This window comes from Gobio gobio (genome assembly GCF_949357685.1).
Source record: "Gobio gobio genome assembly, chromosome: 8".
Taxonomy (NCBI): Eukaryota; Metazoa; Chordata; class Actinopteri; order Cypriniformes; family Gobionidae; genus Gobio; species Gobio gobio.
In genome coordinates, this window is record NC_137114.1 from 57,034,225 (window position 1) to 57,048,856 (window position 14,632).

The 14,632-nt window shown below is 42.8% G+C and overlaps 1 protein-coding gene across 1 annotated transcript in view; it reads right to left on the reverse strand.

Moving 5' to 3' along the window:
- Positions 1 to 468: 468 nt before the first annotated feature.
- LOC307130529 (NXPE family member 3-like) overlaps positions 469 to 14,632 on the reverse strand; it is a 58,470-nt gene continuing 44,306 nt past the window's right edge. The window contains exon 8 of the mRNA XM_079823561.1: positions 469 to 1,052. Coding sequence (XP_079679687.1) covers positions 858 to 1,052 — 195 coding nt within the window. The 3' untranslated portion in view covers positions 469 to 857. The remainder of the gene's footprint in view (positions 1,053 to 14,632) is intronic.

The window sequence follows — 14,632 nt, forward strand, 5'->3', positions numbered from 1 at the left end:
TAATGACGGAAATGACATCATATGGTGCAATTGAATCGGCTTGAGCCAAGGAATCTAAAGAAAAAATGATTTTGTTTCTAGCCTTTATAGTTCAAAAGTTATTAGCAAAAACATGAGTCAAACTTTGGACAGGTGGTGGCGCTAGAGAGATTGATTTAGAGACTCCAAAATTGGTGTGGTTACTATTGGTAATGACCTCTATCAGTGTACCAAATTTCATCATTTTCCCGCAAACGGTTCTATGGGCTGCCATAGACTTCCATGGCGGAATAATAATAATAAGAAATCTAACGGTTTCAAGAGGGGCTCCGCACCTTCGGTGCTTGGCCCCTAATAATAATAATAAGAACCGGAACGGTTTCAATAGGTGCCTTCACTCCATCGGTGCTTGGCACCTAATAATCACAATATAGTTTATCTGTTATTAAAAATAAGAACAATGATGCAAATAAAAAAACTGAACCAATACAATATGAAACAACAATTAACAGTGCTTTATATTTCAAGACATAATGCAGAAACTGAATAGCCAAATGTAAAAATAATCAGTGCATATTATTTAGTGTATTAATTACAAATAAACATATCATTAAAAACAGACAACAGGTTTTTCAAGCAAGTCTAAAAAAAATATGTTTTGAATTTGAGGATGATACTGTATAACAAAAAATGAGATCTCTGACATGTACTAAACCATTCTCTTTTTTTTTCTTTTTTAAATGGTTGTAGTGGAGATTCAATGAGTGGTTTATAATTTGACAATTTAATTACAGCTCATAACCTAGACATAACCGGAATTATTTTTCTAGTAATAACAGTCATTGAACACAAAATTGTCATGATAATTTAATTTAAATTCAGTACGGACAAATAAAAGAGAGTAAAATGTCAATCTCATTTTTAATGACAATAGGGCCAGGATGAATGTTCTCTTCACTGTAGTGACATGAAGTCATTTGCCACACATCTAGAATATGAACCCCAACACCCTGAAAAGCCCAGCGCAGAATTCTGTTCAACTGTAGAGAATACCAGTCACTGCCAAAAATATCCTATTATAGAGACAGAAAAACACAATATCATTCATAAACTTGCATCACAGAGTGGCTTCATTGTATCACTTGGTACTCTATACACTTTAATACACTTTTATCACTTTTATTTATGGAGATATGTTGTCACATCCAGTTCCGATTAGTAGCGTAATTTATTTTGCACCTGCATTATTGTCAATGGACGGTTGCCAATTTTGTCAAAAAATTATAATAATTTGAATTTGACAATAAACATAAATATTTCAAATGGTTTATTTAGCATTACATGATACCCCACCATGTGTGCATTCTTCCATTTTAATGTCCAACATCATGTGAGTGAGGCAATTTTCAGCATTGACTATGTTGCCACAGTCAGTCAAGAGATAAATTAAGATTTGCACACTGTTCAAGTTACTGCTAAGAATAATTATCGGAATACACTACAATATACGAAAGGGTGTATTCGTGTATAAATGCTATCCCAATATTGCATTCAAATGGATAATCAAACAAAATCAAAAGAATTTTGATCAAAACAAAATAAAAAAAATTCAATCAAAAGTTTTGAATAATTCACTCTAGGCTGGAAATATTCCTTTATTTGAACAATTTAAATTTGATCAACTTAATGATTTTATTGCAAAGTAGAGTGCATGAAAGCAATCCATTTTTTTATGGGATGTATGACATTATCTAATTCGGATGGTCTTTAATTTGACGTGTTGTTTGTTTTCTATTTTGAATTTATTAAAATATTTTAAAACGTAAGCATACTCTGAAGTATTGCACATGCACATAAAGTAGGCTTCTGCGCTCCCTGTAGCAACTCATAATGTAATAACTGCACATAAATGTAAAAACTGCACATAATGTAAAATGCATGAAATTTTTATTGTAATAAAATGTTCATAATGTACATAATAAAATCTTGAGCTCATAATGTAATAATGTTTACATTATGAGAAATCAATATTGTCATATTGTGATAACTTTTAAAACATACAAAAACATAACAACATAAAACATCTCGGTTAGGTATGAAACTAAGGGATCTTGCGCTGCGTCACTGCTGTGGGAACGCTATACCCACATCTCCATAGGAACCAGATGCCCGCCTGTGTGAAATTGCACACTACGAATCGAGCACCGATGCCCTCGGTGTAGAGCTGAGGTCAAGTTCATAGAACCTCACAAAAAGCTATGCAGTGAGGACAACCCTGCCTCATCACACACTCTTGAAGGGAAGCAGCCATACTCTTAGTAGAGTGTGCCCGTACAGCCAAAGACCGGCCACCTCATAAGCAAGTGAAATGGCCTCGATCACCCACTTGCTCATTCTCTGCTTAGATGCTGGGCATCCCCTTCTAGGTGACCCGAAACATACGAACAGCTGTGCAGTTTTCCTCCACAGGGCAGCTCTGTGGACATAAGCATCTAAAGCTCTCACAGGGCAGAGCAGATTAAGCTTTTCCTGGTCTGACGTCCAAAAGGGAAGAGGACAATAGGCCTGCAGAATAACTGGTCTTACAACATTAGTAGGAACCTTAGGAATCTATCCCAGCCTTTGATGAAGGAAGGCCTTAACCATACTCAGAGAAAATTCCAAGCCCGTGGGTACCACCGAAAGAGCTAGAATGTCTCCTATTCTCTTGAGAGACATAATAGCAAAAAGTTTTTAGTGTAAGAAATGTATCAGGAACTTCTTCAATAGGCTCGAAAAGAGCCTCTGAAAGGCCCTAAAACACAATGGCCAAGTTCCAAGCCTGCACCCAAGAACGTTTCGGTTACATATGTAACCCTCGTTCCCTGAGGAGGGAACAGAGACGTAACATCATTGACTGACGAATGGGGGTTTTGCCTAAAAGCCAATCATCTTTGAGATCTTAGAAAACGCCCAATGGCAGTGCCAATGCCATGGGCATGCGGAATTTGCATGCATAACTCCGCCCCACCACGTGGGTATATAAGGGAGTACGCTGGCAATATCGCATTATGTTTACCTGCTGAGGAGCCAAGACTGAACTCCCGGTCGTTCCAGCGGTACAGCGGACGTGGCAGAGGGACGTTACGTCTCCGCTCAGGGAACGAGGGTTACATACGTAAACGAGATGTTCCCTTTCATTCACTCCAAGTAACGTCAGTGACTAACGAAAGGGGGTTCCATGGACGGAGAACTCTGGGGTACCAGCCAAAGGTGGAATTTTTAACCCCAGGATGCAAGGGCTTGGCAAGGGAAAGACACCTGCTCAAGGAGGCTTACGGTGGAAATACACATGTGGGGGTCGCCCAGAGGGGAACCATGCACACGGAGGCACCTAGCCTGACACGAGGGTCTGGGCTCGAGAGGGCAGACTTACTGGTGTCAGAGTCGACAGTGCTGGAGGAGCTCAGGGCTTCTGGAAAGCTCCACTCAGTGATTGTAGAATCTTGCGAATGTGTTGGGTGTCGCCCAGCCTGCAGCTCTGCAGATGTCTGTCAGCGAAGTGCCATGCGCTAAAGCCCAAGAGGAGGCTACACTCCGGGTGGAGTGAGCCCTGACCTCAAGGGGGCATGGACGCCCTAGCGTCTGGTAAGCCAAAACAATGGTGTCCACTATCCAGTGAGACAACCTTTGCTTTGAGAGAGCCTTTCCCTTCAGCTTCCCACCATAAAAGACAAAGAGTACTGGACAGAGCAGTGCCAAGGCTGGGTCTGCCTCCTCCAAAGGCAGCTCTTGCAGGTTTACCACCTGGTCTCTAAACGGAGTGGTGGAAACCTTGGGCACATATCCAGGCTGGGGTCTCAGGATCACAGGAGAATTAGCCGGCCCGAACTCAAGGCACACTTTGTCAACCGAAAATGCCTGCAGGTCCCCTACCATCTTGATGGAGGCCAAAGCGATCAGGAGCACTGTCTTCGTTGACAGGCACCTAAAATCAACCGACCGCAATGGCTCGAAGGTAGCCCTCTGCAGAGCATCTAAGACTACTGCGAGGTCCCAAGAGGACAGCGAGGAGGATTTAATCTCCTGGCTCGCCTCAGGAACCTGTTGACCAGGTCGTGCTGACTTACCTGTTTGTTCTCCACGAGGTCATGGTAGAGTGATATAGCGGCCACGTAAACCTTCAGGGTGGAAGGAGACAGCCTTCAATCCAACCCTACTTGGAGAAATGAGAGCACAGACCCGATCGGGCATTTCCAGGGATCTTCTTGGCGAGAAGGACACCAGGTGATGAAGAGGTTCCACTTCAACGCATAGGCGTGTCGAGTAGATTATGCCCTAGCAGAAGTGATGGTAGCCACCACCTGAGGTGGTAGGGTACTCAAACCTGCCACGTCCCATCCAGGAGCCACACGTGGAGGTTCCAAAGATCGGGATGCGGGTGCCAAAGAGTGCTCCGTCTCTGAGAGAGAAGGTCCTTCCTCAGAAAAATCGGCCAGGGGAGGGGCTGTTGCAAGGAGTATGAGTTCTGAGAACCAGGTCCGGCCGTGCTAGTACGGGGCGACCAAAAGGACCTGCTCCTTGTCCTCCCTGATCGTGCAGAGTACCCGTGCAAGAAGGCTCACTGCGGGGAACGCATACTTGCGTAGACCCCGCGGCCAGCTGTGCGCCAGTGCATCCGTGCCGAGCGTGCCCTCGATCAGGGAGTAAAACAGGCGGCAGTGGAAAGAGTCATGGGAGGCAAACAGATCTACCTGTGCATCGCTGAACTGTTCCCAAATCAGCTGGACCATCTGTGGATGGAGTCTCCACTCTCCAAGGAAGTGGCTGAAACTGTGAGAGCTCGTCGGCTGCACGGTTTAGTTCTCCTGGGCTATGGACAGCATGAAGGGACCTCAGATGCTTCTGACTCCATAAGACGAGATGGCGGGTGAGTTGACACGTACGGCGGGAGCGCAGACCACCCTGGTGGTTCATGTATGCTACAGTGGCCGTGTAGTCTGACCAGACTAGTACATGTTGACCCTTGAGCAACGCTCGGAAGCGGTGCAGGGCGAACCGTACTGCCAGCAACTCAAGGCAACTGACATGCAGGAGGCGCAGGGGTCCTGTCCAGGAGCCCGCGGCAGCATGTCCATGGCAAATGTCACCCCAGCCCGTGGTGGAGGCATCTGTTGATACAACAACATGCCTGGAAACTTGTTCTAAGGGAACACCTGCCTGTAGAAAGCTGAGGTTCAACCACAGGGTGAGGGTCTGCAGGCAGGCCAGAGTCACTGGCCCATCGTGCTGCCGGAGTGGGGCAAGGGCTGCCTCGACAATCTTCGTGAAGACGCAAGGGGACAGAGCTGGCCCGAATGGGAGGACAGCGTACTGATATGCCCGCCCCTCGAAAGCAAACTGTAAGAACGATCTGTCGAGGTAGGGTGGAGACATGAAAGTAGGCGTCCTTCAGGTTGATTGCTGCAAACCAATCGGCTGGACGAACGCATTCGAAAAGGCTTTCGCTGTCAACATCTTGAACGGAAGCGTGTAAAGGGATCGGTTCAGGACGCGCAGATCCAGGATTGGTCATAACCCACCAGTTTTCTTGGGTACAATGAAGTAGGGGCTGTAGAAGCCGGACTTCATTTCGGCTGGAGGGACAGGCTCGATCGCACCCTTCGCCAGTAGGGCGGCAATCTCTGCATGCATGACAGGGACATTGGGCCCCACTATGGTGTAACGGACTCCTCGGAAGCAGGGAGGAGCCTGCGTGAACTGAATCGCATAGCCGAGCCTGATGGTCTTCGCGACCCAGCGGGACAGTCTGGGAAGCTCTAGCCAGGCTCCCAAGAACTGCACCAGCGTGGTCATTCGGACCACAGACGTACCCCGGGTGGGGCAGTGAGGCAGCGTGACTGGCCCAGACGCGGGAGGAATAGCGTCCCGCGGCTGCGACCTGACAGAGGAGACCAGGGAAGGAAGTGTGTTCCATTTGGGGAATGCCCTGAGAGGAGGCTGGGCGCGGCCCTGGGGCGGTGTACACTGCCGTCACCGGTCTCTGGGGGCTCAGAGATGGGGACATGAGTTCTTTCCAGGCGCCGCTAGCCCAGGGGCCAGCAGCGGAAGGATTTTCCCCCGGCCCTCCACCAGGGGAAGGAGAGATGCTGCTACCATCCCCTGGAAAGAACTGGAACCCTTCTCTGAGTTGTCCGCGTCAAGAATGCTACAGCGCCTGGCGTTAGGCAGGCTGCCGGACTGGAGCGGACTGGGTGACATCCTGCAACCACCTCCACGGCGAGGCCCAGGTGAAGATGAGGGGGGAGGGCGCCCTCGGCGGAGAGCAGGCTGAGGCGACTGAGCCGTTTCTGAAACAAAGAAAATACAGCAACTATTGACTACCATAGTATTTTTTTCCCTACTATGGTAGTCAATGATTGCTCTCTCTGCTTGGTTACAAACATTCTTATAAATATATTATTTTGTGTTCGGCAGAACAAAGAAACTCATACAGGTTTGGAACAACTTGAGGGTGAGTAAGTTATGACAGAATTGCCATTTTTGGGTGAACTATCCCTTTAACTGTCCCATATATATCGATCTCAAATTAGGACCTACATGCTCAAAGGTGTTATCATTGTTTTTACAAATCATTTACTACTAATAATATTATTATCCGTGTGGAGACATTTCCCCACAAAGTAAGGAATACCAGGACACACACACACACACACACACACACACACACACACACACACACACACACACACACACACACACACACACACACACACACACACACACACACACACACACACACACACACACACTTCATCATTTAATCACACTGTCTTCACAACAGTTTGTGTTGGTTGTAGTCAGATGACTTTAGCTGTAGTGGTCACACTGCTAGCCTACATTGTACAACTGAAGAAATAATCTTTAAATAAATAATATTTTAATTGTTTTACAATATTTTTTTTATCTTTAATATTAATGAGTTTGTCTGGAATTTATCATTTTTATATTTTTATATATTTTTATATTTTTACGTTGCATTTATTTGGTTCTTTGTTCAATGTCAGACCATTGTTTGTCGTATAGGTCATAGTTTGAATCTTAAAAGGTGAAGACCCAAATCTATTCATGTTTTGTAAGATTCTCCTCTCTCCGTTAAATGTGTTTTGTTGGACTGTCCTGGGTTAAAACAAGAATGCTCTTTTATCAAGTTATTTCACTTAAGGACTTATTTAGTAAGATTATGCATGAAAAGGTTTTGGATTTTTTTTTATCATAAGTTGATTATACAAATCTTGTATATGACTTGTCATGTTTGTTTGCTTGTTAGGGCCCAAGCCCTGAAAGGGCGCAGAGCCCTATTGTTCTTCCTCAGATTATTCTTTGTTTTTTTTTTTTTTTTTTTTTTTTTTTTTTTCGACTTCTCGGGTACTTTTGGGGCACTTAACATGCTCGAAAACTCTTGAAACTTCGCACAGGCGTCGGAATGCGCGGCCATCAGAGCCGGGCTGAAGCTGGTACCCGGGCGTGGCAGGGGGGCTCGACAGCGCCCCCTAAAGTGGGGTCTGAAAACTTGGTCCATATATCAAACACACTTGCACGTACATGTATGAAACTTGGTACACATTTAGATCTCATCGGGCCGAACAACTTTCGTGCTCATAGTTATGTGTCAGCCCAACAGGAAGTGAGCTATTATGGGTTGTTCGGAAAACGCATGCTCTGGAATTTAATATACTCCTCCGAGGCCATTGTTTCGATCATTGCCAAACTCGGTCAGCATGAAGAGAACATATCCAGGATGCTAAATTGCGAGCGGATTTTTGATATCTCGAAAAGTCTGGCCGTGGCGATGCAACGAATTTATGGCGAGAAAAGGGAAACAGGAAGTGTGTTATAACTTGTGCAAACATTGACTGGTTTGGATGAAACTTCAGCTGTGTGTTTGTTATAAGAAGCCGATCACATGGATATGACTTTTGTGAGTCAAAGTTATAGCGCCACCAACTGGCAGCAGGAAGTGTGTCACTTTCAAAAATGCTTTGAATCACCATCTTATTTTCACCAGATTTATTTCAAACTTCATCAGTATAATGTGAAAACATGACAGATAGAGACGTATGAAATGGATTCCTGAAATTTCAAATACTGTTGCCATGGCAACGTGTCAAAGTTTAATAATCTTTTGGCTGTTCTGAGGCTCTTAGCATGCTTGAAATTGCTTGAAACTGCTTGAAACTCAACACACACATCAGAGATGTCAGTCAGTACACATTGGCAAAGCCTCAGAAACGGGCGGGGATGAGGGGCTCTCTAGCGCCACCTTTTGACAAAAGTGAAGGGCTTCGTTTCATCTACAATCACCAAACTCAGTATATATATTGACCTCATCGAGCCGGACAACTTTCTAATTTACAGTCATTAGCTCCGACCAACAGGAAGTCAGATATTTTGGTTTGAAGGTAAATTTTTGGTTAAATCGGGGTCTGAGTTTTTACGTTCTCCTCGTAGGCGTTTTATTCAATCTCCACCAAACTCGGTCAACATGAAACAAAGATACTGAAGATGCTAAAATGTGAACGGATATTGGATATCTCAAACGGTGTTTCCATGGCAAGGGATTAAATAAGGACAAAAAAGGGGAACAGAAATTCTCTGTGTCTGCTGCTCTCCCCTCAATGAACACAAGATGGCAGCATTGTATTAGTTTTGAAGCAGGATAAAAAAAAACTTGTTTCTCTCTCTCTCTCTCTCTCTCTCTCTCTCTCTTGTTTGTGATTTATGAGGACACAAATTTGTATAATGACATGGGTATTACACTGGTATTACAACGTGTATGTGTGTGTGTTTAAAAACATACTAAAACAATGTTTTATTAAAATGTAACCAAATAGCTTTAAAATAATCATACTATTTTTCAGATCAATATATTTATTTTATTTAATATATTTCTTCTGAATATTTCTTCTCTGTCTGCCCTCCCCTCACTAAAAGGTAGCAGTGTTGTTCTGAGGCTCTTAGCATGCTTGAAATTGCTTGAAACTGCTTGAAACTCAACACACACATCAGAGATGTCAGTCAGTACACATGGACAAAGCCTCAGAAACGGGCGGGGATGAGGGGCTCTCTAGCGCCACCTTTTGACAAAAGTGGGGGGGTTAGTTTTATCTTGAGTCACCAAACTCGGTACATATATTGTTCTCTTCGAGCCGGACAACTTTCTAATTTACAGTCATTAGCTCCGACCAACAGGAAGTCAGATATTTTGGTTTTAAGGTGAATTTTTGGTTAAATCGGGGTCTGAGTTTTTACGTTCTCCTCGTAGGCGATTTATTCAATCTCCACCAAACTCGGTCAACATGAAACAAAGATACGGAAGATGCTAAAATGTGAACGGATTTTGGATATCTCAAACGGTGTTGCCATGGCGAGGGATTAAATAAGGACAAAAAAGAGGAACAGAAATTGTCTCATATCTTGTAAAATCATATTTTGATTTCAATTAAATTAAGATTGTATGTTTGGCAATTGAACTTAGATTAATTTAAAATGACTATACTATTTTTCAGATGAATATATTTATTTATTTAAAATATTTCTGTGAATAATATTTTCTGTGTCTGCTGCTCTCCCCTCAATGAACACAAGATGGCAGCATTGTATTAGTTTTGAAGCAGGACAAAAAAAAACTTGTTTCTCTCTCTCTCTCTTGTTTATGTGATTTATGAGGACACAAATTTGTATAATGACATGGGTATTACACTGGTATTACAACGTGTATGTGTGTGTGTTTAAAAACATACTAAAACAATGTTTTATTAAAATGTAACCAAATAGCTTTAAAATAATCATACTATTTTTCAGATCAATATATTTATTTTATTTAATATATTTCTTCTGAATATTTATTCTCTGTCTGCCCTCCCCTCACTAAAAGGTAGCAGTGTTGTGTTATTTTTTAAACTCTCTTTGTGTGTGTGTGTGTGTGTGTGTGTGTGTGTGTGTGTGTGTGTGTGTGTGTGTGTGTGTGTGTGTGTGTGTGTGTGTGTGTGTGTGTGTGTGCAGGCCCGTCGCGACAAGGCAGGCAAACCAAGCAATTGCTTGGGGCCTCGAGCTGGCCTGGGGCCCCAAGACAGCGACAGGTTAAGAATAAAATGAAACGACAAACTGTGTGAGCGCCCCATTGATAGTCAATGCAGTAAAGTGCAATGACACTGTTATCGGGATCCCCCTTAAGGGCCCCCTCTCAGAAGTCGCTGACAGCAGTCAGCCAACCACGCGATCTCTGCTGTCGGCAAAATACAAAATCTTCGGATTTTAAGCGGAATTTTATGCTTCAGGAAGCCAGAAAAGAAAATAGAGAAAGGAAGAGGAGGATAAGAAAAAACAAGATAGTGGTATGTGATAAATTACACTGGATAAAATAGCTCTACTTGTCTTGTACAAAAAAAGTGTAAGTTTGCAGCAGGTAGGCTAGCAAAAATATGTTTATGTTAGCTATCGTTACCTGCCTGACGGCAAATGCTGCTTGTAACGAACAGTTAGAGCAACTTTTTTTTCGAACAGACGGAATGACATGAGATTGCTATAGCTTTGTAATAGGTTTTGATGAAAGTGGCATAGCATGCTCTACTAACTATTATTTATGCTATGCATAAATAACCTGGAATAGTTAATATAGCATGCTATATTAACAATTATTATAAACATTATTTAACCAGAAAGAGGCAGAGGAACATGATTTTTTTCATAGCTTATCTTAATGTGCTAGTGTCGGGATATATACGGTAGTGACAGTTTATGCAAATATGACATTATTTTTATGAGTTACCAATAGATCTTGAACAATTACTTTATTCTGTGGCAATTTTTACACTGTTACATTTTGAAGTACAGTATCAGGACAACCCACATGTTTGACTGGTACTGTTTACATGTTTTACTGGTACTGCCCACGTTTTACTGGTACTGTTTATTAAACTATTTAACAAGGTATTATAGTCATCGGTTGCAACTTTATAATAACCATCCAGATAATGTTTATAGACAGTTTACAAAACAACTAGTAACCCTTAAGTATTCCCAAAGTGTTAGGAATATCTGGTCCGTCTATCTATGTAAAAGTAATGTTTATAGATGTTTAAAAAATGGTTACTTAAAGGTTTAAAAAAAATTTAATGATACAGTGGTGTTTTTTGCAAATGTTTTCACATTTTATGCACAGTATATGCAACAACAGTATTTGCACTGTAAACCTTTTTATTAATATAAAGTGTGGGTGAACTTAAACTGTATGGCTATGCTGCGGTATGCTGTCTGTGTGTGTGTGTGTGTGTGTGTGTGTGTGTGTGTGTGTGTGTGTGTGTGTGTGTGTGTGTGTGTGTGTGTGTGTGTGTGTGTGTGTGTGTGTGTGTGTGTGTGTGTCAGTGTCCTATCTGTGTGGATGCGTCTCATGTCAGCTAATCAAGGGACACTGACACACACACACACACACACACACACACACTCGACGCATAGATAGACTCGCGTCAGTTTCCTGCTCACATCGAGTTCTCTTTTGCTCTTGAACAAACAATAACACAGAGGATTGTGAGTATTTTCATATTCGAGTCTTAAATTAGTTAAATAACGTCTTAAATGAACTTAAAGAGTTGTGAGGAAATGAGATGCGCGGGACAGCGCGTGAGATCCACGGCTGTTCTTAAAGTGACAGGAGCACTGATGATGCCTGTCATTAATGTTCATCAAAGAACAACGGGAACAGAGAAAATTGTAGCTTTAATGATGATTCATCTATATTTCATTTATTATTTATGCAGTTAAGGAAGGTTTGATAACTATTACATTTCTGTATAACAGGGAAGGCCATGGGTAAATATAACATTTATTATTTTGGTGATTTAGGTAAAATGGTTTAAAAAAACACAGCAGAACCACAGCGCATCTGATATGACTGGCATAACGCTGGCGAAGTTAGGGACCGTCTGCAAAGTTACATACAACATTGAAACGTGTATAACGTTACCAAACTTCACTAGCATTTAAAGAGAATGACAGTCATAAAACTGACTGTAAAGTGTTCATCTAGGTGTCAGGTATGATGCACACATTTTGATATTTAATAAAATAAACTGTCAAATCATATGGAAATATGGATATGCATTATTTCACTTGGATACTGTTTGGGCTCTAACACAAAATATGCTTGATTTAAATGCATCATAGCTGAACACTGATGAGAATATTTATTGAGAATATATTTACAGAGATAATATTAGAGATTATATTTACGACAAATTATTATTATTTATGCGTTATGCGTTGCTATTGACGACGGCCATTAAGTAAAGAAATCCCACAGAATCTAGCTTAAAAAAGTGCTTAGAGCTGCTTTAGTTATTTGTTGTTTGTTTAATTTCAAATATAAAACTTGTTGAAATGTTTTAAGTGTGTGCATCTGTTCTTTTTGAACACTTTCATCTTGTTTGAACAAAACCGTGATAATATTGATAACCGTGATAATTTGGGTCACTATAATCGTGATGTTAAATTTCCATACCGTTTCATCCCTACTTTAGTGTGAATAAGTAAAAAAGAACTACAAACACCTTGAATTAAATACTGGCCTTCTGGACTTACAAAATTTTGAGCAGGAAAATATAACTTTTATTTATTTTATCCTATGATATTAAAATTAATCTAGATTTAAATTACATCATGGGTGTGGCTTGTGGTGATAGTGGCACCAGTTGCTGCGGTAAATGTGGCATATTCGAGCGATTCTAAAATATTCTCCTGTTTAAATGCATATTGCCTGCCGTGCACAGTTAAGCTGATGCCACCGGCGTGGCGGTGCCACCGGCTTGGGCCCGTCATCGCTGCTCGCAGCTTTAATTTTTATTGTATTTATATGATATTTGTATATTTGTATTTTAATTTTTGCCATGAATATAGCCTTAGATGCTGACATGGCATTAAATAAAACAATCTGTATTCTATTATTTTATTTTTATTATTAAAATGTCTGCATAAGAGTTAACTCTAATCTGTGCAAACATTAAACTTTGCTGAAATTAAAAATCTTGATTTGGTCTCTACACTTTGTTCTGGTAACTCTGCTAAACTATAATTACAAAAACTAAAACTGAAACGAAATACATAAAAATGTGTTTACAAAATAAAAATTAAACTAAAACTAGCAAAACAATTTATAAAACTAACCAAAACTAAACTGAAATTTGTTGCATAATTGAAAACGATAATAAAATAAAAACTAATTTAATAATGCAAAACTATAATAACCTTGGATGGTAGACACCATCACTTCCGCTAGAGCTCCCTCTACGAGGCGCCTCTATGCGTTGAAGTGGAACCTGTTAGTCGATCGGTGCTCTTCTCGCCAAGAAGACCCCTGAAGATGTTCGATCAGTTCTGTGCTTTCCTTCCTACAAGCACGTTCTGATCGTCAGGTTCCTGAGGGGGGTGAGGAGACTAAATCCGCCTTGCCCTCCCTCTATACCCTCTTGGGACTTAACTCTGGTGCTAATCGCACTGCAGAGAGCGCTCTTTGAGCCTTTGCTTTCAGCTGAGTTAAAAATTCTGTCTCTGAAGGTACTACCCTCTTGATGGAGGCCAATGCAGTCAAGCATTGGCCTCCATCAAGAGGGTAGGGGACCTGCAGGCATTTTCGGTCGACGAATCGTGCCTGGAATTCGGGCCTGGTAATGCTCATGTAATCCTGAGACCCCGGCCTGGATATGTGCCCAAGGTTCCAACCACTCCCTTCCGGGACCAGGTGGTGAGCCTGCAAGCGCTGCCTTCGGAGGAGGCAGACCCAGCCCTAGCTTTTCTCTGTCTGGTCCGCACCCTGTGGACTTGCATTGGACAGAACGCAAAGCTTTCCGTAAGTCTGTTACGGAGGCCAGCAGAAGGGAAAGGCTGTCTCCAAGCAGAGGATGGTCCACTGGATAGTGGATGCCATCGTCTTAGCGTATGAAGCCCAAGACGTGCCCTGCCCGCTCGGGTTAAGAGCCCACTCCACTAGGGGTGTTGCTTCTTCCTGGGCGCTGGCTCGTGGCGCCTCGCTGACAGATATTTGTAGAGCTGCGGGCTGGGAGACACCTAACACGTTCGCTAGATTCTATAGCCTCCGTGTAGAGCCGGTATCTTCCTGTGTGCTCACTTCCCATAGTCAGTAACACTGAAGTGCCTGTTCTAAGTGTCGGCTTGCTGCGCCATTCTCTTCCCCTTGTAACGGATATGTGCGCTTATTTGCTCCAGGAGATGCCCCTATAAGGGCAGGGGTCACCCCGGGGACTTCCGTATGTTGTACTGCCCAAGGCCAGTCCATACGGGTATTCTCCACATGGTAACTCCCTCTGGGCATGATGTGGCTTCCGCAGCGGCCCCTCCGGGCACGCTTTCCCAGCGCAATAGTCTGCTGAGTGGGTCTTGCGGAACAGCAGCAGTGACTCTCTCTGCGTGAGTTTTCCCGCCCGGAACAGACGGGGTCTGAGGGGCTCTTCGCTGGGAGCTGGAAGGGGATCCCCCCAAAGGGATCCCAATTCGTCGGTGACGTCTGACATACGTCGAACGTGACCAACTGAAAGGGAACGTCTCGGTTAGGTATGGTAACCCTCGTTCCCTGAAGGAGGGAACGGAGACGTACGTCCCA